At 53.1% G+C, this 22,065-nt stretch overlaps 6 protein-coding genes across 6 annotated transcripts; 2 read left to right on the top strand and 4 right to left on the bottom strand.

Annotated features, from left to right (window-relative positions):
- Positions 1–1,611: 1,611 nt before the first annotated feature.
- On the top strand, positions 1,612–3,141 carry CGCA056_v002498 (UPF0187 protein; the record flags this gene model as incomplete). Its single annotated transcript, XM_037317756.1, has 1 exon — positions 1,612–3,141. The coding sequence occupies one exon, from the start codon at positions 1,612–1,614 to the stop codon at positions 3,139–3,141; it is 1,530 nt and encodes a 509-aa protein (XP_037182699.1).
- Positions 3,142–4,931: 1,790 nt separating this feature from the next.
- Positions 4,932–7,606, bottom strand: CGCA056_v002499 (uncharacterized protein; the record flags this gene model as incomplete). The annotated part of the gene is made up of 3 exons (XM_037317757.1): positions 4,932–7,290; positions 7,347–7,431; positions 7,525–7,606. The coding sequence occupies 3 exons, from the start codon at positions 7,604–7,606 to the stop codon at positions 4,932–4,934; spliced, it is 2,526 nt and encodes an 841-aa protein (XP_037182700.1).
- Positions 7,607–14,196: 6,590 nt separating this feature from the next.
- CGCA056_v002500 (uncharacterized protein) lies at positions 14,197–14,965 on the bottom strand (the record flags this gene model as incomplete). The annotated part of the gene is made up of 4 exons (XM_037317758.1): positions 14,197–14,199; positions 14,256–14,274; positions 14,450–14,836; positions 14,901–14,965. 4 exons carry the CDS (start codon positions 14,963–14,965, stop codon positions 14,197–14,199), a joined length of 474 nt encoding a protein of 157 aa, XP_037183810.1.
- Positions 14,966–16,970: 2,005 nt separating this feature from the next.
- Positions 16,971–17,723, bottom strand: CGCA056_v002501 (uncharacterized protein; the record flags this gene model as incomplete). The annotated part of the gene is made up of 1 exon (XM_037317759.1): positions 16,971–17,723. One exon carries the CDS (start codon positions 17,721–17,723, stop codon positions 16,971–16,973), a length of 753 nt encoding a protein of 250 aa, XP_037183811.1.
- A 707-nt stretch (positions 17,724–18,430) lies between these two features.
- On the top strand, positions 18,431–20,662 carry prtT-2 (Transcriptional activator of proteases prtT; the record flags this gene model as incomplete). The annotated part of the gene is made up of 5 exons (XM_037317760.1): positions 18,431–18,481; positions 18,536–18,619; positions 18,671–18,780; positions 18,839–19,914; positions 19,965–20,662. 5 exons carry the CDS (start codon positions 18,431–18,433, stop codon positions 20,660–20,662), a joined length of 2,019 nt encoding a protein of 672 aa, XP_037183812.1.
- Positions 20,663–20,759: 97 nt separating this feature from the next.
- Positions 20,760–21,980, bottom strand: vrdA-0 (Versiconal hemiacetal acetate reductase; the record flags this gene model as incomplete). Its single annotated transcript, XM_037317761.1, has 3 exons — positions 20,760–21,367; positions 21,416–21,810; positions 21,967–21,980. 3 exons carry the CDS (start codon positions 21,978–21,980, stop codon positions 20,760–20,762), a joined length of 1,017 nt encoding a protein of 338 aa, XP_037183813.1.
- Positions 21,981–22,065: the final 85 nt, after the last annotated feature.

Consider the following 22,065-nt stretch of genomic DNA (forward strand, 5'->3'; position numbering starts at 1 on the left):
TTCGGTGGCCCTGTTTCTGGCTCGTGTGAGCATGCTGGCGAGTGGAGGAAGGGCTGCAAGTCAGCGCTCAATTTTCTGATGTGCATCCTTCCCACTGGAGAGCATCCCGGGACAGCTCAAGGCAGCGGCGAATGTTGGGACTTTGGGCAATGCAACGAGGCGTGATGTGTGAATGGACGTGTGATGTGTACGCGGCCAGTTGTGTGAGGTGCTGAACCCAAGCCTGCGAGGTCAGACAGAAATGACCCCTTGGCTTGCATTTTGCTGCTGCTACGAAGGGCCTGTTTGGGAAGCACCTGCCTTCAAGCACTGTGAAGCTGTGAGAAGGAAGCAGGCAGCCAGCTGCAGTTGCCAGTAAGAGCCAAAAATGATCAGAGGAAAAAAAAAAGAAACCAAAAAAAAAAAAAAAAAAAGGGAGAGAGAAAGAGCAGGGGCCCAATTGAGGTGGGGTCGCATGGCCCCTGTTTCAGCTCCGCCCCTTGCCCTTTCTAGCGGCTCTCTCTGGTCTTTCCACGGTGCCTGGGGCCCTGGGCTGGCAGTCGCGGTGCATGGCTCCTTCCCCGGGGCTGGCCGCTCTTACCCCCCCTAGAACTGACATTTTTTGGAGACGGACGAGACGAGGAAACAAAGGCTTCTCATTGGCTCAGACATGGTGAGCACACGCCGTTTGACGATCCAGCAGCGGGAAGGTGTCGCCCAAAGGGGAAAGGCGGCAAGGGGTACATGCTGTGGCCTGCAGGAGAAGAGTCGCGAGCGGTGCGGTACGGGCAGTCACTGGGCAGGCAAGAGCCAAGAACTGGGCAAGAACCGGGCAAGAAGCACCTTCCGCCTGTCCAATGTCCAACGTGTCTGCTCTTGGGTCCTGCTTCGACGGAAGTTGGAGGGAGGTACGAAGGAACGAGCAGCAAGACGGGACGCGACGGTGATGTATTTTGTATCTTTTTTTTCTGTCCCCGTCTCAGTCCCAGTCCCCGTCCAAAACCGTGATCCTCTGCCTTTTTCTTCTTCGCATCCTCTCCGAGTCCAGCTCGTCCTCTCCCGTTTTCTTATTTCCATTTTCTGGTCCCTTTCTCTCACCGTCAGGTTTCCTTACTATCACATCACTATCGCTGCTCAAACTCAATTCAGTTGTCGTCGTCTCATCAGTCTCAGCTCGGCCGTCCGCTCACTCACTGCTGCACGCCTCAAACCTCCACCACACCACTACACCATCTTTATCGTCGAGACCCTGCCTGTCCTCCCACACACCATCCTCCATCCCGTAATTCCACCATCCCATCCCATCCTTCCGGGCCAGGAACACCCCTCCTTGCCTCAGCCTTCAACGGCTCCCATTCAATTTCCTTAGCCCCTTCAGGCTACGCGCTTCATATACCCTCGACTCCCGCCCAGAGCTCCCGCGCTCATTTTCGAGACCGCTAATCCCTTCCTCGTTATCGACCTCCCATAGTCGATCAGGCTGGACCACCATTATCGAGGTCCTTCCCTTATTAATCCCGCTTTCCCCGTTTGTGTCTTACACCAACGGACATGTCCCAGTTTCCAACCTCGCCCACCGACGTACCAGTAATCAACACATCGTTTACCGACACAGGAAATACTCCATACATAATGGGCGGCGAAGACGGCGGCGGCATGGGCGCTCCTGCTGCAGGCGGCGGCGGCGGAGGCGGTGGTGGCCACAATGCCGCTTCCGACACCAACCACCAGCGTCACAACTCCGAGTCGATGAAGATCAAGCACATGCCCACCTTCGATGCCGCCGAGATGCGCGAAGCCATGTCGCCTACTGGACCCATGACCCCGAACCCTTTCAGTCGCAAGAACACCAGCATCGACCTCGACGACTACTTCACCGGTCCTCGCGACATCCTCAAGCACTCAAAATGGCCCCTGTTCATGCAGATGCACGGCAGCATTCTGCCCAAGATGATCGTCCCCCTACTCTGGATGTGTCTGTGGTCCGCCTGCATTACCTGCATCCACATGCTCAAGACCACGATGGCTGTCGACTCCGTCCTGCTGACCGTTCTGGGTTTCGTCGTCGGTATGGGTCTCTCTTTCCGCAGTTCTACCGCCTACGAACGTTACGCCGAGGGCCGCCGCTACTGGGCGCAACTCATCCTCGCCTGCCAGAATCTTGGTCGCGTTTTCTGGATTCACGGCGGCGATCCTGAGAACGTTGACCGCAGACAGTCCCTGCTCCGCAAGATTGGCTGCATGAACCTGCTCCTCGCCTTCTCCGTTGCTCTCAAGCACAAGCTGCGCTTCGAGCCTTACACCGGCTACGAGGATCTTGAGCACCTCGTTGCGCACCTGTCCACTTTCGCCCAGGAGGCCACCGCCGCTGAGCCCGAAAAGGTCCAGGAGAAGAAAAAGAACTTCTTCAAGGAGACGGGCGAGTACCTCGGCGTTTCCTTCGCCGCCAGCAACCCTCGCAAGACGATCAAGAAGGCCTCCCGCCCCCTCGGTAACCTTCCTCTTGAGATTCTCAGCTACATCTCTTGCCTCGTAGACAAGATGGTCGAAGACGGTCAGCTTAAGGTGCCCATGCAGCAGACCATTGCCTACAACAACGTCTCCCTCCTCAACGACATCATGACCGGTACCGAGCGTGTTCTGACCACCCCTCTGCCCATCGCCTACACCATCGCCATCAGCCAGATCACCTGGGTTTACGTCATGCTTCTGCCCTTCCAGCTCGTCGGAAAGCTCGAGTGGATCACGATCCCTGCTACCGTCGCCGCCGCGTATATTATCCTCGGTATCCTCTTCATCGGCCGTGAGATCGAGAACCCCTTCGGCGAGGACGTCAATGACTTGCCCCTCGAGCTGTACTGCGAACAGGTCGCCTCTGAGCTGGACATTATCTCTTCATTCGAGAAGAGCGACCCGTACGCCTTCATGGAGTCCGGCCTCAACCTGCCCCTCTTCCCCGCCTCCATGGCTCCCTACCCCATCTGGATGACGCGGTCCGAGAACCGCGTCCATAGCGCCATCGTCAACAAGCACGACACCGTATTCGAGTTCCGTAAGAGGGTTGTCCTCGAAAAGGTCGCGAGCAACGCTGCCGGTGCCAAGTCGGAAAAGAAGACAAGTAGCGAGGCTACAGTCACCTCCAATGGAGATCACAACGTATAGACAGGGCCACCTATCTAACGCGTCTGTTGCGGTTTTCTTCATTTCTCCCACTGTTGCATACAAAGGCTGGATGGGAATCGGTTTTAGCGAGCATTTTCGGCACGGGATCAAAAAAAGAACATCATACAGCGCCTTCCTCCGATAGGAGCAGGGCAACTGGCACAGGAACGGGTTCGGATTTTCCTTTTCATTGTAATTCAACCTGGAAACATATGGAACAGGTTTTGTTTTGAGCGTGGCATATTCTCTCTTCTCTTGCAATTGCTAGATATTCAAATTGACGAAAAAAATCTAAAACTCAAAATGATTGTCGCGTCTGTGAATGCTGCGATGTGCTCCCCGCCTCGGCCGTGAATAATGCACCTTTTCACAATCAGACTATGAGCTGAGAGCTTGCTTCAATTGTTCCGCATCCCAGTGACATTTCACCAACGCCGATCCTCGGTACGAATACCCTTATTTTCGGAGCGAAGCGATGTTCAGGCACCGACCATGTGACACCAAAACTTGGCTCCTGCCGAATATCCGTCTGGGCAAGAGTCCAAAGAACATCGGGCGTTCTAGACCAAGACGTCGAACCGTCGGGGCGGCCCGCGTCTGTGTTGGGTTCGTGCTGTGGAGGCGGGTCCTCTTGGGTAAGTTAGTGTGTGGGTTGGGTTTGGAGTTGCAACGACAGGGGTCTGAAGGGGACATCAGACACGCTCCACGCAATGCATGAAAATTTTTTGAGGTGAGGTGAGTTGAGGTTACAGTGAGAGTCTTACGGACGAGAGATATTGTAAAACTTATGGGAGATGGATAAGATGCCACGTCGGATGGGGTGGGCGATGTGTTGTTTGGGGGTTGGGGGCTGTTTTGGGTGGATGACGTAAGCAGTCGACGTCTGGCGATGGGGTTTTGGTGAGAGGAGGTGAGTTTGTAGGGTTGTGTATGTCACTTGGATTCTGAAACCTTACTGTTGTTTCCATTCTCTTAAGATCTCTGGGTAACGTGAGACTAAAGGCTTCTTGGAGCGTGGAGGCCTGGTAATGAGGAAAACATCAATGAGTGAAGGCAGCTAGCTGCCTCATGACCTTCAGAAAAGGAAGAAACCATTGATTAATCTGGAGCATGCTAGGACCATCGAGAGAGCCGGCAATCATGATTCATGGTCATAGAAACCAAAGCTGACCTAAACAAAGAAGGGGAAAAAAACTAAAACTAGGAGAACATGAACGATTGATAAAAAGCGAACTCCGCTTGAGTGATTGATGAAAGTGTAAAAAAACTGTCAACCATTTAGCTGGTTGCGGTTCCAGATATGGCAGTCACCAGGAGAGTCATGTGACCAAATATGAGTGAATAGCATATCGAAAATACTGAATGAGCAACGGAAGGCTGTCAGTTGTATCATTGATATTGTCTTTATCCATTCATGTAAACTTGCTGCATGAGCATCCATGGACCGTTTCAGCCTGATGTCGAGTAACGCTCATATTTAATTGTCACCAATTCACGGGAAGACACGAAAGCAGATGATTATAAGAAGAAGAAGGAGTGACTTGAATTTGGCAAGCGAGTGACCTAAGATTAAGACAAAAAGACAAAGAAGCTATCCATTAAGCAAAAAGGGGATCCCAGATGTATGTATCAAGATTAGAGGGCTCCCAAAGATATTGCCCAAAGCAAGTTGGCGCGTAAAGTTACATGTTCGCAAAATCGAACGGCTTATGTTTTGTCTTTTGCGGCTTGGTGTCGGGTCCATGTTGCCAGCGTCAGACCGACTCCGCTCTTGAGCTGCTTCTTCTCGTCTAGTTGCAGTCGGCTCCGGAGAAGGGGGCGAGCTGGAGCTCGGTGTTGACGCGGTTGAAGACGCGGCTGGCGGTGGCCATGCGGATGATGCCCTCGGAGTCGTTGCTGTTGTAGAAGAAGCGGGTGTAGGAGTTGGTGTTCTGGCCGTCGTTGCCGGAGGCGGTGCAGTTGAGGGGCACGCCGACGGGCAGACTGGAGCCGGAGGTCTCGCAGACGAGGGGCGCGAGCTTGATGCGCAGGACCTGGGAGGGGGTGAAGCCGTTGAGCGGGCGGGTGTTGGCCTCGAAGGGGGCGGAGAGGGCGACGGTCTCGCCGTTGTTCTGGAAGACCTGGCCGGTGGTGAGGTTGATGTCGAACAGGGCGGCCGGGGTGGCGTCGGCTTCGTTCTTGAGGTTGAAGCGGTTAGGGCCCAGGGTGAGCTTAGCGTTCTGTAGAAGGCCGGGGGAGGTGACCTTCAGGCAGATGTTGCGGGCGAAGACGGCGCTGGCGGTCGGGGAGGCGGTGGAGGAGGTGCTTGTGGTGGTGGTGGGGAGGACGGTGGTGGAAGCGGCGCTGGTGGGGGAGGTGGAAGCACTGGAAGCGTCGCTGGTGGAGGGAACGGAGTCGGCGTTGGTGGAGGAAGCGGTGGTGGTGCTGACATCCGTGGAGGTGACAACCTCGGTGCTGGACTCGTCGGTGGTAGTCGCGATCTCAGTGGAGGTCACAATCTCAGTGGAAGAAGCCTCAGTGGTGGTGATCTCGGTCACGGTAGCGTTGGGAGCTCCGGTGCTGGTCGAGCTGAGGTCAGAGGTAGCGATGGTGCTGTTCGGGAAACTGGTGGGCGCGTCCGTGGCAGTCGCAGTGCTGTTGGGGAAGAGAGTGGACGAGGGGAACTCGGTGCTGGACTCGACGACGGTGCTGTTGGGGAACAGAGTGGAGGCGGTGATATCCGTGGCGGTCGAGTTGGGGAAGGAAGTCGCCGTCTCTGTGGCAGAGGTGATGGTGCTGTTGGGGAAGAAGGTGGATGAGGGAACCTCGGTGGAAGTCTCGATGGCAGTGCTGTTAGGGAACAGAGTCGACGAGGGAACTCCGGTCGCGGTGCTGTTCGGGAACAGAGTAGAGGAGGAGACTTCGGTGGAGGTCACGTTAGGGAAGAGGGTGGAAGAGGGAACGCCAGTGGAAGTGGAAGTGACGTTGGGGAAGAGAGTCGATGAAGGGACTCCAGTGGAAGTCTCATTAGGGAAGATAGTGGAAGTGGAAACCTCGGTGGAGGTCTCGTTAGGGAAGAAGGTAGAGGAAGAAACGCCAGTGGTAGAAGTGACGTTGGGGAAAAGAGTGGACGAGGGGCTCTCGGTGGTAATGGTAGTGCTGTTAGGGAAGAAGGTGGAAGAGCTAATGTCCGTAGAGGAGATGATGTCGGTCGTGACGGTGCTGTTGGGGAAAACAGTAGAGGTGGTAGACTCGACGGTAGTGCTGTTGGGGAAGAGAGTGGACGAGATCGAAGTGAACTCAGTAGTAGTGGTATTAGGGAAGACGGTGGAGGTGGTGGAAATGATGTCCGTAGACGTGCTAATCTCAGTGGAAGAAGTAGAGACGTTGGAGAAGATGGAAGAGCTAATGTCCGCAGTAGAGCTGATGCCGGTGGTCGTGGTGCTGTTCACGACAGGCGGCAGAGAAGTGGTGCGGGTAATGAAGGTGGTGAAGGTAGCGTTGAAAATGAAGGTGCTGGTCAGCGAAGTGGTCTCCTCGATCAAGTCCGTGGAAGTGCTGCCAATCTCAGTCGTAGCGGTCACGGAGGTGGTCTCGGCGGAGGTGACCGTGGTGGCCGCGAGCTCGGTCTCGGTGACGGTGCTGGTGGTCAGGACGGTGGAGCCGGGAGCAGCGTCGCCGGTGACGGTGACGGTGACAACGGCGGTGGAGATGACGGTGGCCGGAACGGTCGTGGTCGTGGTCACGGTAGCCGGGGCCACGGTGTTCGTGGGCGCCGTGACACCGAGGCAAGAGCAGGCCGAAGAGTAGCGGGCGAAGCCACTGCAGGCGGAAGCGTAGGTCGGGAAGTTGGTGGCGACCTGGCGCTTCTTGATGACGGCAATGGTGGCATCGACGGTCTGCGTCTCGGTAGCAACGGTGACGATCTCAGTGGTGCCGAAGAAGAGAGTCCTGGTGGAAGAAACGACGACGGTGGTGGGAACAATGACGGTCTCGGTGGAAGCAGTGACGACCTCTGTGGTTCCGATGACATCGGTGATGGTGGCGGTGGAGGTCGTGGTCTCGAGGACGGTGCTGGTGCCCACGGAGCCGGCGGCACCGGACTCGCTCACGGTCAAGGTTGAAGTGAAGACACCGGAGGTGGGGGCGGTCACGGTCACGGTCGCGGTCCTGGAGAAGATCGTGTCAGAGAAAGAGTGATGTGGCTCAGGGGTATGAAAGCTTACACGGCACTGGCAGTGGCAGTGACCTGCAGGAAGCGAGAGCAGTCCGCAGTACCGCTTCGGGTCGGGAAAGCACTGGCCGCGATGGCTAGATAGTGGAGTGTTAGCTGGCGATCCTATAGACGAGATCTCCCGGGATGGGACGCGTGGGAAGCATGGGTGAGATGGGATGAACACATACCTCGCAGACAGTTGTCCCTGGCACACTGGGCAGCGCCCATCCCGAAAAGGGAGGCCAACACGGCGGCGGTAGCTGTCTTCATGGCTGCTGCAACTGGAGGTCCTCTAAAGACTGGAGCCCTTGAAGCTTCGGGTTGAAACGAAGGAATGGGTTGACTGGAGCTTGTCGAAAGAAGGAGATGCAGGAGATGACTGCGCTGATGAGGATGGAGAGGAAAACAGTCGAGGAAAGCCCGCGAGAAAACCCCAGGATATATACCAGCCGAAATACAGTTGACATCACGAGAAGCAACGCCCAAATCAAGGACCGGAAGGCGTCTTCCATTCCCAAGGGATGGGGGCGAACATCGGCCACCATGTCCGCCAACAATATGGCGTCTTTCCGGGTCTCAGACTCCTAGTTCCCTTGGAATCATCTCGCGATTGCTTCACCCATATTGCCATGAGGTAGTGCAGTGGTAAGAACTCAACACCACGAACAGTTGCTTTTCTCTATGACCCATCGAGACATGAGAAATCGCATCCCTGTGTCCCCGAGCCGGCTCTCCAGGCCTTACGAGATCAGGCTTGCGGACGCTAGCGAATATGGCTTGACTAGCTCCAGCGTGCTGCCTTTACCTTGCGTGCGGATGGGCATCGCCGCTACGCAGAAACCCATTCGTTCAGCCTCTGGCTGGCTCATCGGAGCATCGGAGGGGAGAAGTGGAGGCGGCCCATAGTCAGATAAGCATACTCTTGCGAGAGTGGGGGGGGAATGTTGCCCTTGGAACATGCGGGAACCTGCGAGGTAGCCAAGGCACTCGCCTAAACCACGCCAACTAGTATGCTAGGCGCTGCTTCAGGTTGAAAGTGCTGCAAGGAACCCGTCTCTCTGGCTGCAGCCTGCAAGGGTTCTCGTTGACGGTGTTGTCTGAGATGCAGTCATCGGCTCATAGCACCGCGGAGCCATCTTGGCAGGGACAATGCGTGGGAAGGAATTAGTGAGAGAGAGAAAAAACAGGTGTGTGTGGGAAAGGGAGAAGCTTCTCAGCCGTGGAGACTCGGGTTTGTGGCCGTATCCCATGCAGCGTATTGGCCAAAAAAGGAAAACCTGGTCTGGAAGCACGCAGGTTGCATATGGGAAATCACCAAAAAGAAAGCATGTCGCCCGTGGGTCGCCATGTCGATCCGGGAGGAAGAGTCCCGCCCTGCACGTGCGAGTCACATTTGATGAACATGTGTGAAGTCTTCAGAAGCCCTGCATTGTGGGTGTCTTCGGAGGAGACGGGCGCCACAGGCTTTTCGATGGCGTTATGTGAGTCTCGTCTCGAAATAGCTGAGATATCGAGAGAATGGTGAGAGGAACAGTGGCTTGAGCCTCCTCCCTGTGGCATATGTTGACGGCAGATAATCAACAGACGCAGTTGAAATGTCAAATCGTAGAACCGGTCGGGTGGTAAATGACGTGCCAGTCGATTTTGCTAAGCCTTATGTGTTTGCGGCAGATGCGACCCCCCAATCGCCAATTCGTGCTCGTAGTCGACTTGGCAGATTCCATGAATCTTCATGCTTAAATCTTTGGGAGAGCTGAACTTCCGTTTTCTCTCCAGCGTGCATCCCTTAAAAGCCTGATCTAAGCCTCAAATCTCGCACTCTGTAGGAAAACGCTCCGAAATCCTCGTGCCGAGAGCTGAATGTTCGGCAACTCCAGAGGATGAGCCAAGTCTGTGGGTTGAAGCATGCATCTCGACAACAAAAAAACGGCGGCTCAATTCCAGACCGACCCTCCTGCTAGGTCCATCACAAGCAATCACACTCAGCTCATAGATGGCACTGTCTTGATCTGATTTCGAATAACAAGAGGGATGGATCGACGCCGTCATCTCCGTCTCTCCGCGCAAGACATCTTATGGGTCCCTGGGTTCGAGCTAAGCTCTGAACGGCTTCGGCGGTCTCATCCGGGGCGGTCTGCACAGCATCCCGGGAGCGAGGTTGCGAGGGTCGCGCTGAGCCTTCGCTTCACCCTCTCCCCCGTCTATCATCGCCAAAAAAGCTCTGGTCTGTGTCAGATCGCAGAAACACGATGGTGACAACAGTGACAGGCCGCCGGCTTACGTGCATAGCACACACGATCGCCACGCAAATCGACACGAGCATGGCTGCACGGCCTGCAGTAGGGCAATCCCAAGATCACAACTCACGGCCGCAGCCCAAAGGGCCCAGGCTGAGGTTGTTAAGCGGGTATGGTGAACCATTTCCTCCCTCCCTTTTGGGTAGCATCCCGTCATTTGATGGCTGGCTGAAGAAGATCCAAATAGCTCGTCAACGCCGATGGGATTACTACTGCGGGAAAACAACTTAACGTTCTCTGGTTATGCATCACTATGAACACATCTCGAAACAATAATCCCACGGAACATCTGCTGCCCCGTCTAATCTCTGTGTCTAGACCCGTCTCTGATAATTCTCCTAGGAATTCGCCTGCTACAAATATGTCTTCGCATCAGCTCTCCACTAACTCAGATTTCGCGTGCCCTATCACCTGAACCCAGTCTTAGATCTTTCGACGGCGTGCTCTGGTTGGTCGTGGGCCCGAGGCCAGAGTCATTCACCCTATGTTCGATTCCGTGTTTGGAAGGGAGGCTCTGTCTCTAGAATTGCGCGACTTCCCAAACAATCTCTGCCCATCATCGCAGCAGAATCTCTGCCCAACGGCTCACCGAAGGGGTGCAGTGGGCTGGCTCCTTCGCCTACGTGATCGGCTGTCACCGTCATCGCAGAGAAAGCCCCCGTGGCCCGCGGCACCGAGACAGAATGCTCGGTCGTTCTCATCACGAGCACGGTGGCGCCCAGCTCAATCACGACTACCTTCGGTATTGAGCTCCTTGCCGAACTCTTATTCCATAATCACGTTGCTGGGCTCTTCGGGAAGTCGATGGCCGGCTTGGCTACGTTTCTCAATGCCATCATTGATTCAGGCTGGTCCTAATACGGCCGTGGGCTATGGGAGGCATGAAAAGGCGTTGACTTAAAATTTTCAGCTGGCTTCCATTAACGACCATACAACAACCAAATGGCGTTCTTGACCACAGCATCGGGATTCCCACGCGGTAGAACGTGGGCTGCGTTTCATCGTTCGGCTCTCGAGAGAAACAACTCTTCCTGGGTCGTTTGTGGCTGGCGAAACTATGCATCGCATTTTGAGAAAGAAATTCCAACCGAGAGAGGAGTCAAGCTCGTTATCCGTCTTCCTGCACACTCCACTATTGAGCGTAGACATGCTGATTAATTTTATTTCAAACTATTAAAATCGACGAACAACATCTTCTTAGGCCTCAAAGATTTCAACTACAACAAGCCCTTGCGAGGCGAGTTCGCGAATGGAGAAACTTGGCCGGGACGTCTCGTCTACTGATGCAGTGTGTGCATATACGCAGGGTAACTTCTGAATTATCCCATCGACCATTGAATGACACCAGTGTATAGATTTACGGCTTATTAAGGTACCTTAGTTGAGGTAGACGTTAGTTGTTGTGACTGATCGATGGTTTAGGCTAGTTGAAAAGTCGTCAAGACGGCATTTGGAGAAATTGTGGCGATACATGGACCCTTCAAACCAGTATCATTCAGCAGTCGATGGGATACTTGGAAATGTCGACACTTGTTTTTGAAGGAACATTCAAGGAAATTTCTGGCTAAGTAGACTCTGAGGAGAAAAATAGAGGTTGATTGATGATCCCCTGTGGCATATTCAATCAGCATCCAGGCCTGAAAATAGTGGGCATCTGCGTCATCATAGCGCGGACTAGATAAAGTGGCTCCGTCGATGATCTTTCATTCTTCTAAGTGTCTCGATGCAGCAAAGAGTGACGCTAATTGCAGGTATACCCTAGAAAACCATCGGTTAACAGTGGCCACTACAAGGAACACCCACTTTAACGCGTGAATGTAACATAACACGACGATTGACCCATTCAGTGATATGAAGCTGAACCTCCACGAAGCACATCCACAGAACAGCAACCTCTCATTGAAGGTGACAATATGCCGCCGCGAAAAGCGTCACTCGATTCGCTCGCCACAGAAGAGCTCCTTACAATATGCGAGTTTGTTTACGAAAGCGGGTTCATTAAGAGTCTTGCCAACTTCTCCTTGACGAACAAAAAATACCGCTCCGTGGCCAGTGCCGTCTTGGCGAGGACCGTCAAGTTCGCGGTCACCGGCCTCGACAAGTACCCCCCCGGGTACTTGGAACAGGATGTCACGCAGTGCTACAAATCTCTGGACCGGGACAATAATTTTGCCCACGTTCGTCGACTCGTGGTGGTGGGCGTCGTTCCGCCTCCCGGTTTCGTCCACCCGAAGGCAGCTAGCTCTACCCGCTCAAAGGGAGACGGTTGGAAGCCTCGAATCTCACCCGCGGAAAGGGTCAATGACGAAACTAGAATTGATGGCTGGCTTCAAGAATCTTACGACCCTGGCCACAACGGCGTAGATTATGGTTGGGATGAGTACACGATGGCCAAAGTACCCAACGAGTTCTGGAAACCCCTCGCGAAACTCATCGAGAGGCTTCCAAGACTGAAAGACCTTCTCTACGCATGCCCTAATCAGTTCCCGCCATGCCTGCTCACCGCTTTGCACGAGCACCATCCCAGTTGCAGGCTTCACCTGCGCAATTTTCACTTGCATAGCATCAAAGACCGCCACGGCCTTGCGGCCGTTCTGGACGCTGAGGAGACTGACCATGAGCTACGGCTGGCAAGCTCGCCATGCCTGCACAGCATCAGATACTCGTACGCAAACAGCCACGGAGACTACGGACGATTTAACAACAACGAAGAGCCAAACCCAAACAACATACACAACTCCGCTGTGATGCGATATGTGACTAGAATGGCCCCTAATCTGAAAAGGGTGCACTTGCGTCCCGTACCCGACGTACCCGACGAAAGCACGCAGTCTTTCCCTCCGGAGCCCTGGGAGGCTGTCAGCCATCTCGACCTTCCTCAATCGCTAGCGTCTCTAACATCCATCGAAATGGATCAAGGGTTCTACGTGTCAGACGAAGTGATCAAAGTGTGGAGGGAACCTACCGACATTTCCGTTTTACGAGTCCTCAAGTTGAAGATGTTGGAGGTGCCAGCGCTTCAAGAGCTCGCAAAGTGCAGTCTCACGTCCCTGGTGCACTTGAACATAGCGTTACCACATGTCGACCGCCGCTCGTATTGGGACGTCGTCGCGGACGCCCTGCGTAGAGTATCCTCACACTTGGTGACACTCAAAATAGGCGGCCTCAGTTCTGATCTGAAATCGCTCTGGATTCTGTTCTAGGCCCTTGTCTACGGACGTTGGATTTGGCAACGTACAACTCTCGCGTCTTTCAAGAGAAGGATATTCTGGAAATCGCCGCACGAAGTCCGCTCGTGGAGTTTCTTACCTTGCGCATCCCCAGGCGTAAGGGAAATGCGTCAGAGGTGGCGTCGTACCGAGCTCTGGGCAAGCTCAAGCGCCTGCGAGACCTGTCCATCACACTTGTCGTTCGGCCACCTCCGATTAGTCGCGCGACCCTGGAATCAATGGGTGTAGAAGACTATGCCTACGGCGTGTTCGAGAGGGAGATATGGCGAGTGACGGCAAATAAGGACCCGGGCTTTTCAACAGGCGCCCTGAAGACCGCCGTCATTAACTCGGCAGTTGATGCACGATTGGTGCGCTCAATCGTCGAAGTGATCACAGCGGCCAAGCAGAGGAGTGCTGCGGTTTGTCTCGAACTTCTACAAGTTGACGTCACGGGGTACGACCAAATCAAGTTGAGTAACAAAGACGACACTGGGACTGCTTTTGGAGAGTATTGCTCGCTCCTCGGTCTTCCATGGATTGCTTGGCGCTTTGTCAACTCGGACAATCGGGCAGAATACTTTCTGATTCCTGGCCAGGATGATAAGGACATATACCGACATGACAAGGATCCTATAGAAGAAGTAGGAGGCATTTTCCTGTGGATTGTTGAGATGGTCTGGCCGCGGGCGGCGCCTACTAAAGATCTTGTCGGGAGAGCTTGGCATAGCTTCCCATTGGAAACAGACGACGCCGTTGATTCGCCTCAGAGTATGTAGTTCAGGCAAACACGATGGACCTTGCACTTTCCCTTTCGGCGATTGTCAGTTCTCATCATTCAACCCATCACTTCCACAAACTTTACGACGCTTCCCCTGGATTTAGGCAATACATTGTCTCTTTCATTGAGATGATGCATCATGTGAAAGTACTCTTGAGAGTAGTTTAGGGTGTTCATATACGAAAGCTGGAGCTTGCTCGGAAATTATTTCTACATAAACCTAGACGATTGCCTCTAGTATTAAACACAGTGCAATACCACCTTTCTTTATGCTTTATCCACTTCCTTTCCCGTTTCTGAATTGCTCTCTACTTAGATTCGGGTAACTTAATTAGCTTTTGTTCTGGAGTCTTGCTATCCGGGCGGATACTCCCAGCTAACCTTGCGGAATACTACCTGTAAGCTATATCAGAAGAGGAAACCTCTAATTATTATTGTCGCCATCTGCATCGTCATTTTCGTCATTGCCGTCTTAATAATTATTATTACTGATGTCCTAGTATCATCACCAGGCCGGATTGCTAGTGTTATCCGCCCGAATAGCAGAAATGTTGTTTCGGGCTTCGGGGTCGTTCACTTCCCCTCGCCCCGAAGGTAAGCCTCGACTAAGCCCGCAAGGGTCTCAGACTCACCTGGCTGGTGCCGAACGAACTGAAATTGTTAGCTCAGCGCTAACTTAAGGGAAAATGCTTATTGTAAATATGAGTTTTGCTTAGTTGGGCAGAATTGCCGAAGGAAAACAGAAAGGTTCAATGTCAATACGCTGAAATTCACCTGAATCCACTAAGATATTCTATGTGGCATTTGCTGTTTTGCCCATGCAAACATGCTCCTCTCCTTCGAGTCCTCTTCCAGTAGCTGATCCACCTGTCTGATGATTGCTTCGCCCCAGCCGTTGAGATACCATACCGTCTTCTCCATGGATGACAAAATCACCGCGAAATAAGCGACGAGCAACAAGGCCGGAGGCTGGAGCGTCTCGATATCTGCCAGAATGTCTGCATCAAGAAAGTAGAGCCAGCGAAGGACAATGCCTGCCTCTGAGAACACGCCGCAGGCTGCCAGGGTCTTGACGATATTTTTAAGGCCCAATGTAGCCTTCTCATAGGAATTTCCTGGCCCAGGAGTAACATCTTTAGGTTGAAATGCTTGAAGATCCTCAAGAGCCTCGAGCATATCGCATGGTAGGTTTGTGTTCCGTATTGAGAGATCCCTAGATATTTGACGGTTAGTCAACGGTTGCGCATGGATCGATGGAGAGAAGGCTCATCTCGTACATCTCACCGAGTTCCTTCGACGTGAAAGGTCGGGATCCAGAGTCCAACGCAGCCAGGTCGGTCATGGCACTCCATGAGAGACATGAGAATATGATGGCACGAAACCCTTTTATAGCTCGTGCTAACCTGACTAGGTTTTCGATGGCGTCCGATTCTGAATTGTGCGTACGCAATGTTGATGTCAGGATGTGTATGATGACAACGCCCCCGAACAGAAATAGAGGTTTCTGATTTCTTCTGCGCTCATCCTCGTCTGAAAGTTGGGAGCGGAAGGTTTCTGACCCAATATTGAAATGGTAGTCAGATAGATTGAGATATAGTTGTCGATTGCCTGAGAGGAGATAGGCTTTGTGTGCTGCAGACAGCGCTAAGATGCCGTGAAGAACAAAGTCATTTTCGTAGCATGACTGAGGGATTACAGTCTGCCAAATGTGGAGCACACCCGGGCGAGTGGTCATTGAGTGTACAGTGAGGGTGCAAAAATGATGCATCAACTCCTGGTCTCGACTATTTGAAAGTGACGAAAAATTGGGATCAGAAAGACGTGAAAGGTCGAACTTGGGTGTGTTGTACGGCGACATGACGGCATTGCCGTAGTCTGATTTTGATGGACGGTTGGCCATCAAAATAGCCTCAAACACCGATCGGACATGTCGACGTGTGGGACTGTGGCTGAGCTCTGATGACGGAGAACCTTCTAGGGAGAGGGGTTTGGCATACGTTAAACTGCATGCAACTTTGCGTCGAGCGCAATGGGAACACGCAGGCCATGCTTCATCGCACTATGAGGTTTTCAGTTAAGCCAAGCTATGCTCGCGCAAACTCCACTCGACTACGCATACCTTTACCCTGCGACGTTTGCAATCCGAGCAGCCACTGCGGGATTTGGTGTGGTTTCGACGGGAGGTCTTCTTGCAAATAGTAGAAGCGCTAGGCGTCTCCATCCTAGAATACTCATAGAAACAATGTTGCGAAGGGTGCTGTCGGTATGGATCACACAAGGCAGTCAAACAAGATTGGGTGAATCTGGGACTCTTTATGCGAGCTCGTATCGAATGCGATATACGAAGAACGACGGTCCGAAAGGAGTAGCTCGAACGATTCATTCCGGATTGGGGCAGGTGTCAGACGTCTAAGTGTGCTCGGCCAACGAAAGGTTCAGCCGATCGTCAGTGGCGGTATCAAGAACTGCCACTGAGCGGTAGTTCCGGCAGATCACACCGGGGAGTTCGACCGACGCTGAATCTCGGTATGTGCCGTCGTCCGATTTCTGCAGCATGGCCATACATGCTTAAATGTCGCTGAATTCAGAGATGGTCCAGTATGTGGCTTATTTGTCAACGCCCGACTAGCAATGTTGAATCTATAGCAGGAGATCTACTAACCTAACCAATCCACCGATGCTCGCCACGACCGTTACAATTCTGCCGTCCGGTGATTGGAACGACTGCCCCAAGACTTAGCCGTGTATCCGCTGCCGGCGTCGGTGTCGTCCCTTAGATATTCCAACACGACTTGACCGTGTTCCATGTGAAATCTGTCACAGTATGAAACCTCACTATTCGGATGGGCTGCATCAGTTGCTTGTCTAAACGACTAGGCGGAAAGCTCTGGGTCGCGTTGAAATGATGGCATCGCAATCCTTCTACTCGGTCTGCGGCCAAAATTGGAAAGAGTGATTACCCAGGCTGGGCTAGGCCACGAATACCAGCATGTGCGTGAATACTGCGTGGCTGTTTGAGATGGTGGACATACTACCATACCCTCCGACTTACATGTAGCGGTTAGGTGCTTGAGGACCTAAGGGTCATGGAGGTTATGGTCAACAGCCTTTCCATCAACACGGCCAACTTCAACTGAATTCGGGGCTCTGTATGCATATTTGTGTAGTTTAGTCTCTTCATGTAGTTAAATTCTTGTGCAGCTCATGACAGACCTCTGAGTCTGACTTCTCTACACACAGGAGATCTCGAAGATGATAAAGAGCCATCTAAGTCCGTCCCATGGTTCAGAGTTATTGTCCCCAAACCTCACACTTTCGAGAATCCTCACAGCCCCTTCCCCATGGCCTCACTTGCCGCTCGACATCTTGCTCGTCAGCGACGACCCGGTCAGCTCGCCGTTGTACACAGGCCTCTCGTCCGCGGCCCTCGCACCAGGCGCGATACTAGCCAGATCGCGCACCAGCATTTCGGCACACAAATCGACCACACTTCGGGTCGTCATCTTCATCCAACCAGAACATACCCCGCCCGCTGCCCTACCCTTCCCCTGAGCCCCTGGGGCGCCGTTCGTCTTGGCCAAATATCTCTCAGCGAAATCAGCGTCGACGCCCTTAACCCAGAAGTAGGGGTCTTGGTCGACGGCCTCTAGCACCTCGGCGTCAGCAAGGAGGAACACGCGCTGGTTGGGGCCGTCGTGCATGAGGGGCAGCGACTGGCTGTTATCATTGTCATAGTCGTTGCCGGAGCTGCGAATGGCCACCGCTGCCTGCTTGTAAATCTCGCGCACCTCGTCCATGGTCTTGTCCGCGAGCAGGGCGGCGTCGGAGCGGGCGTCGAGGACGAAGAGGGACTTGAGCTGGGCGGCAACGTCCTCCTCGCCGGCCTCAACGTAGCCGTCTATCTCGGAAACGGCCTGGGCCCGGATCTTGTCCGGGAGGGTGCGCCACTGCGCGTCGGTAGCCGGGCCGTAAGCGGTGCGGTAGATGGTGAAGCCCCAGCTGCGGTAGTGTCCAACCACGTCACCTCCGGCGGTCCACGAAGTTCCGGCCGGGGGCCGAAAAGAGCTTTTGAGGATTGCGGGCAAGATGGAGATGGCCATGATGTGTGCGTGACTTTGACTATGACTGTGACTGTGACTGTGACTGATGTTTTTATGGGGTGTTGAATGGGATTGTAAGTCAGACAAGGCTTGGCAGATGGTGTTCTGGAATCAGAAGACTTATCAGCACATTCATCGACGTCACTAGAAGTCTACAAAGCAAATATTCATTTGTCTTGCATATGGCTGCTATCATAGTAGCCAAGACTGGCAACTCACCACCAGAATGTTGACATAATAGTTCTAATCGACCAACATCCATTACTATGTCTTCACGCGTATTACGGGACTCTTTGTTATTCAATAGTGTTTACCTCAAGGCGCAAGGTAACCAAACATCTGAAATCACAGGCGCTTATTCATACCGGAAAGGGATCTGGCAATAAGCCGGAAAGAATGAAGCCCCTTCACGATGCTGTCCACTTGCGGGGGTCATGCGGGGAAGCGGGGTTCGTTCCGTCGCCTTCAATCATCTCCAACTGCTTTCAAATCCGCCGCGGGGAAACACCTGACGTTGAGAGGCCCTCATCCCTGTCTCCTTCTCCACACAAGTGCCGACCACCCAGTCGCCCGGCGCTGCTCAACGCGTGTGTTTTGCAGCCGAACTTCTCCTCTTCCACTCCTCACGACCAATTCCAACTACACTCTGGAACCCTTGAATCGAGAAACTCGCCGCCTTCTTGCGTGAGGAGTGCCCATCACAGGCCATGTCGAAACGCAGCTGGTCTGATGCCAATGAAGGCATGGAGTTCATGACGGTACTTTCCGCCCTTGACCTGTCGTGAGAGTGAGAGACTGACTCTGGGTTTTAGTTATTGACTCCTGGTAATGGGGAAGGATCTTTCCCGCAAATATCCCGGAAAATCAAGGCTTGTGCAGCATGCCGCAAACACAAGGTTTGTTATGCTCCAACCTCCAAAGACCCCCTGCTGACTGTGCACACGCAGATCAAATGCTTGATGGATGAGAGCGGTCCACCTTGTCGTCGGTGCTCCGAACGCAATCTGGGTTGTGTTCTTGGCAAGAACTTACAGAGCATCATTGATGAGAAGACACAGTAATGACTGTTCCAATCGACGGTGTCGAAGAAACTCTCTCACTAACATCCAACATAGATACAACGAGGCTGTCCTGCAAGATATCGAAAGTCTCCATGCCACACTCAAAGAGATCGCCAAGAAGGTTGGGGCATCAGAACCTGCTGCGCTCCAGAGCACAAAGTTGCGAAACTCAACAGACTCTCCTTCACAAAATGGGCGGCCAGCATCAACCACCAATGGCAATGGCTATCGTCTTGGGGTATCAGGGCAGGATAACCATGGTCCTTCTTGCGACAACTCCCCTAAAATCTCTCCCGAAGACGAGAATCTCCCTCACGTACCGATACACTCACTCTACGCCCTCACCAAACTACGAGCACTAAGATCTCCGGATGCTATTGAGGGACAGTCAAGTCCTGCCCTTGATGACTTCATCGCCCGTGGTGCTCTTTGTCTCGACGATGCCGAACGGCTTTTCCGTCTCTACCGTGATCGACTCGACCCTTTCATGTACGGGGTAGGTTGCAAGTATCAGCAGCTCGATGAACTGCGACGAAGGAGTTCAATCCTCACCGCCGCAACTCTGACCGTCGCCGCTCTTCATGATCCACAAGCAAACGGGATCTATGGCGTATGCAGCTCAGAGTTTCGTCGCCTGACGGAAAGGTCAATGTTTGACCGTCGTGTAGACCGAGACTATCTTCGGGCCATGTGCGTTGCTTCGTACTGGCTCAGCGATGTGTCATGGATGTTGTCAGGCTACGCCATCCGGCGAGCGGCGGAATGCAATCTGCACAACAGTTATACCCGCGCTATCGAAGAGAAAAGTGAGGAAGCTGCTGATGGGGCAAGATTATGGTATATCCTCAATGTTTGCGATCAGCACCTGGCCACGCTTTACGGGAGGCCAGCAATTGTTCAAGAAGACTCGTCGATGCAACAGTGGGAGAGCTTCTTAGCGTCCCCAGTATCAAATGAGCAGGACAAACGCCTTGCCAGTCAGGTGGCACTCCTAGGAATCATAGGCAGTATACGAGAGCTGTTCGGTCCGGACAAGGGGCAACCGACACCGAGATCCTATGTCCATCAGATCACGCAGTTTAACAAGGAACTTGATCATTGGTTAAAGCATTGGTCTGAGACGTTACCAGGTAAGAAAATATTTCAGATGACAAATCGCACGGGCTAATCCTTCTTGCAGAAGAGTCAGAAAACATTGGCCGATTTCCACGAAAAGGTGCCAAGTTGCATTTTCACTTTGCAAAACTTCATCTCTACTCACACATCTTTCGTGGGCTGTCTGGAGACAACCCAATACCCTACCACTTCCTCGACTGCGCAGCAACAGCCATTTCCGTCGCGACCTCAACCATCAACTTCATCTTGACTGACCCAGATGTTGCTGCTGGCGTGATAGGCATGCCTTCGTATCTTCACTGCATGACTGCCTTCGCATGCATGTTTCTCATCAAGGTGGCCGTGAAGTATGGTGGGGATCTGATAGAGCCTGACCGCGTCTGGGACTTGACCACAAGTCTCGTGAGACATTTCAGGTCTTTGCCAGCTGGTAAATGGCATCTTGCAAATCTCATGGCGCCAGGTCTCGAGCGGATGGCGGCAACGTTGAAGCGTAGCCAAAATGGTTCATTGACTCACTTACACGACGCACTGCCTGCACCCAACGGCGTCAATGGTACAATCGACCCACAGCTAATGCCACCGAGCACTGACGGGACATTCATCGGCTCTGAGGGAGAATTCTTCTTTGACTATGACATGAGTTTTGGCTTGTCGCCAGTGTTTAACTTCGACTTGTCATCGTTGAACCCCGAAAGTTCCACCTTGCCGGCTCAAGACTTCACCAGTGTTGAGTATCAGATGTCAAGACCCAACACATGAATACCGAGGGTTGAGGGGGTTTGGTAAAATGATACCCAGGACAGCGTGAATTTGTATCATAGATTGCATATTTGGAGAACAGCCAACTGAATGATAACTACATGCCCTGAATGGCCCTGGCCTTGTACTCAGACTCCAAGTATTTACACTCTTCTTCCGTCAACTTAAACTTCAGCGCTTCCACCGTCTCCTTAATCCGCTTCTCGGAATTCAACCCAACGATTGGGTAGCAGCCCTGCTGGAGCACCCACGCAGTGGACACGAGTGCCATGCTGACGCCCCTCTTCTTCGCGACCTCCTCCACGCGGCTTACAATATCCAAGTTTGCGTCAGCAAACCAGGCCTGTGTCTTCTTGTCCGTCTGTGCACGTAGCGAAGTGCTGTCCGCATTGTCCTTTGCCAGTGGCTTCGCGAGCATGCCACGTGCGATCGGAGACCAAGGAATGACACCCACGCCGTTAGCTTGGCAGAACGGCAACATCTCGCGCTCCTCCTCGCGGTAGAGCAGGTTGTAAAACGGCTGCATTGAAATGAACTCGGTCCAACCGTTGGACTTCGCGATGTACTGCAGACGGGCGAACTCCCATGTGTACATGGAGGACGCTCCGATGTAACGAACTTTGCCGGACTGGACGACTTCGTGGAGGGCTCGCATGATCTCTTCGGGCGGTGTTTCGCGGTCGAGGCGGTGGATCTGGAGGACATCTGCAACAGTTAGCCTCGCTTTGGTCCTGGAATGGCATGATGACGTACCGATGTAGTCGGTGCCGAGGCGCTCCAGGCACTTATCAACCGCGTGGAACACGTGTTTTCTGCTGAGTCCCATCTGATTGACTAGAGGACCATCGTTGACGCTCCCGGGCCTCGAGTTGTCGTCCATTACTGGGTTGAAGATCTTGGACAAGATGACCACCTTTTGTCGAGGGATCTTGAACTTCTTCAGAGCCTTTCCGATCACAAGCTCAGAATGACCGTTTGAGTAGGTGTCGGCGGTGTCCCAAGTGTTGATGCCGTTATCGTAAGCTGCCTTGAGCAACTCCAGACCTTCTGCTTCATCGAGAACCCATGGTGAGCCTTCCCATTGAGAAGTGCCGAAGGCCATACATCCAAGGATGATCTTGGAGACCTTCAGGCCACTGTTCCCGAGCCTGTCCACAGATGACTTTTAGCTTCACTGCAATGAGTTCACCATGCCCAGCTCCGACCAGATCACGATTCAATATTTCATTCAGCAACTGCAGTTGGAAATTCAGGGGAAAACAAGTGAGGGGTCAAGGTCTTGGTTCCAGAGTTTGGGAGCTCACCTCACGTATTCCATATTGCTAATCTGTTTGCTTTGACCTAGGCTTTGTCGGGTATCAGGGTATTCTTTGATAAATCAATCTTGCCCAACTCAGAATATC

The sequence above is a fragment of the Colletotrichum aenigma genome (assembly GCF_013390185.1).
Source record: "Colletotrichum aenigma strain Cg56 chromosome Unknown KSG_Cg56_contig02, whole genome shotgun sequence".
NCBI lineage: Eukaryota > Fungi > Ascomycota > Sordariomycetes > Glomerellales > Glomerellaceae > Colletotrichum > Colletotrichum aenigma.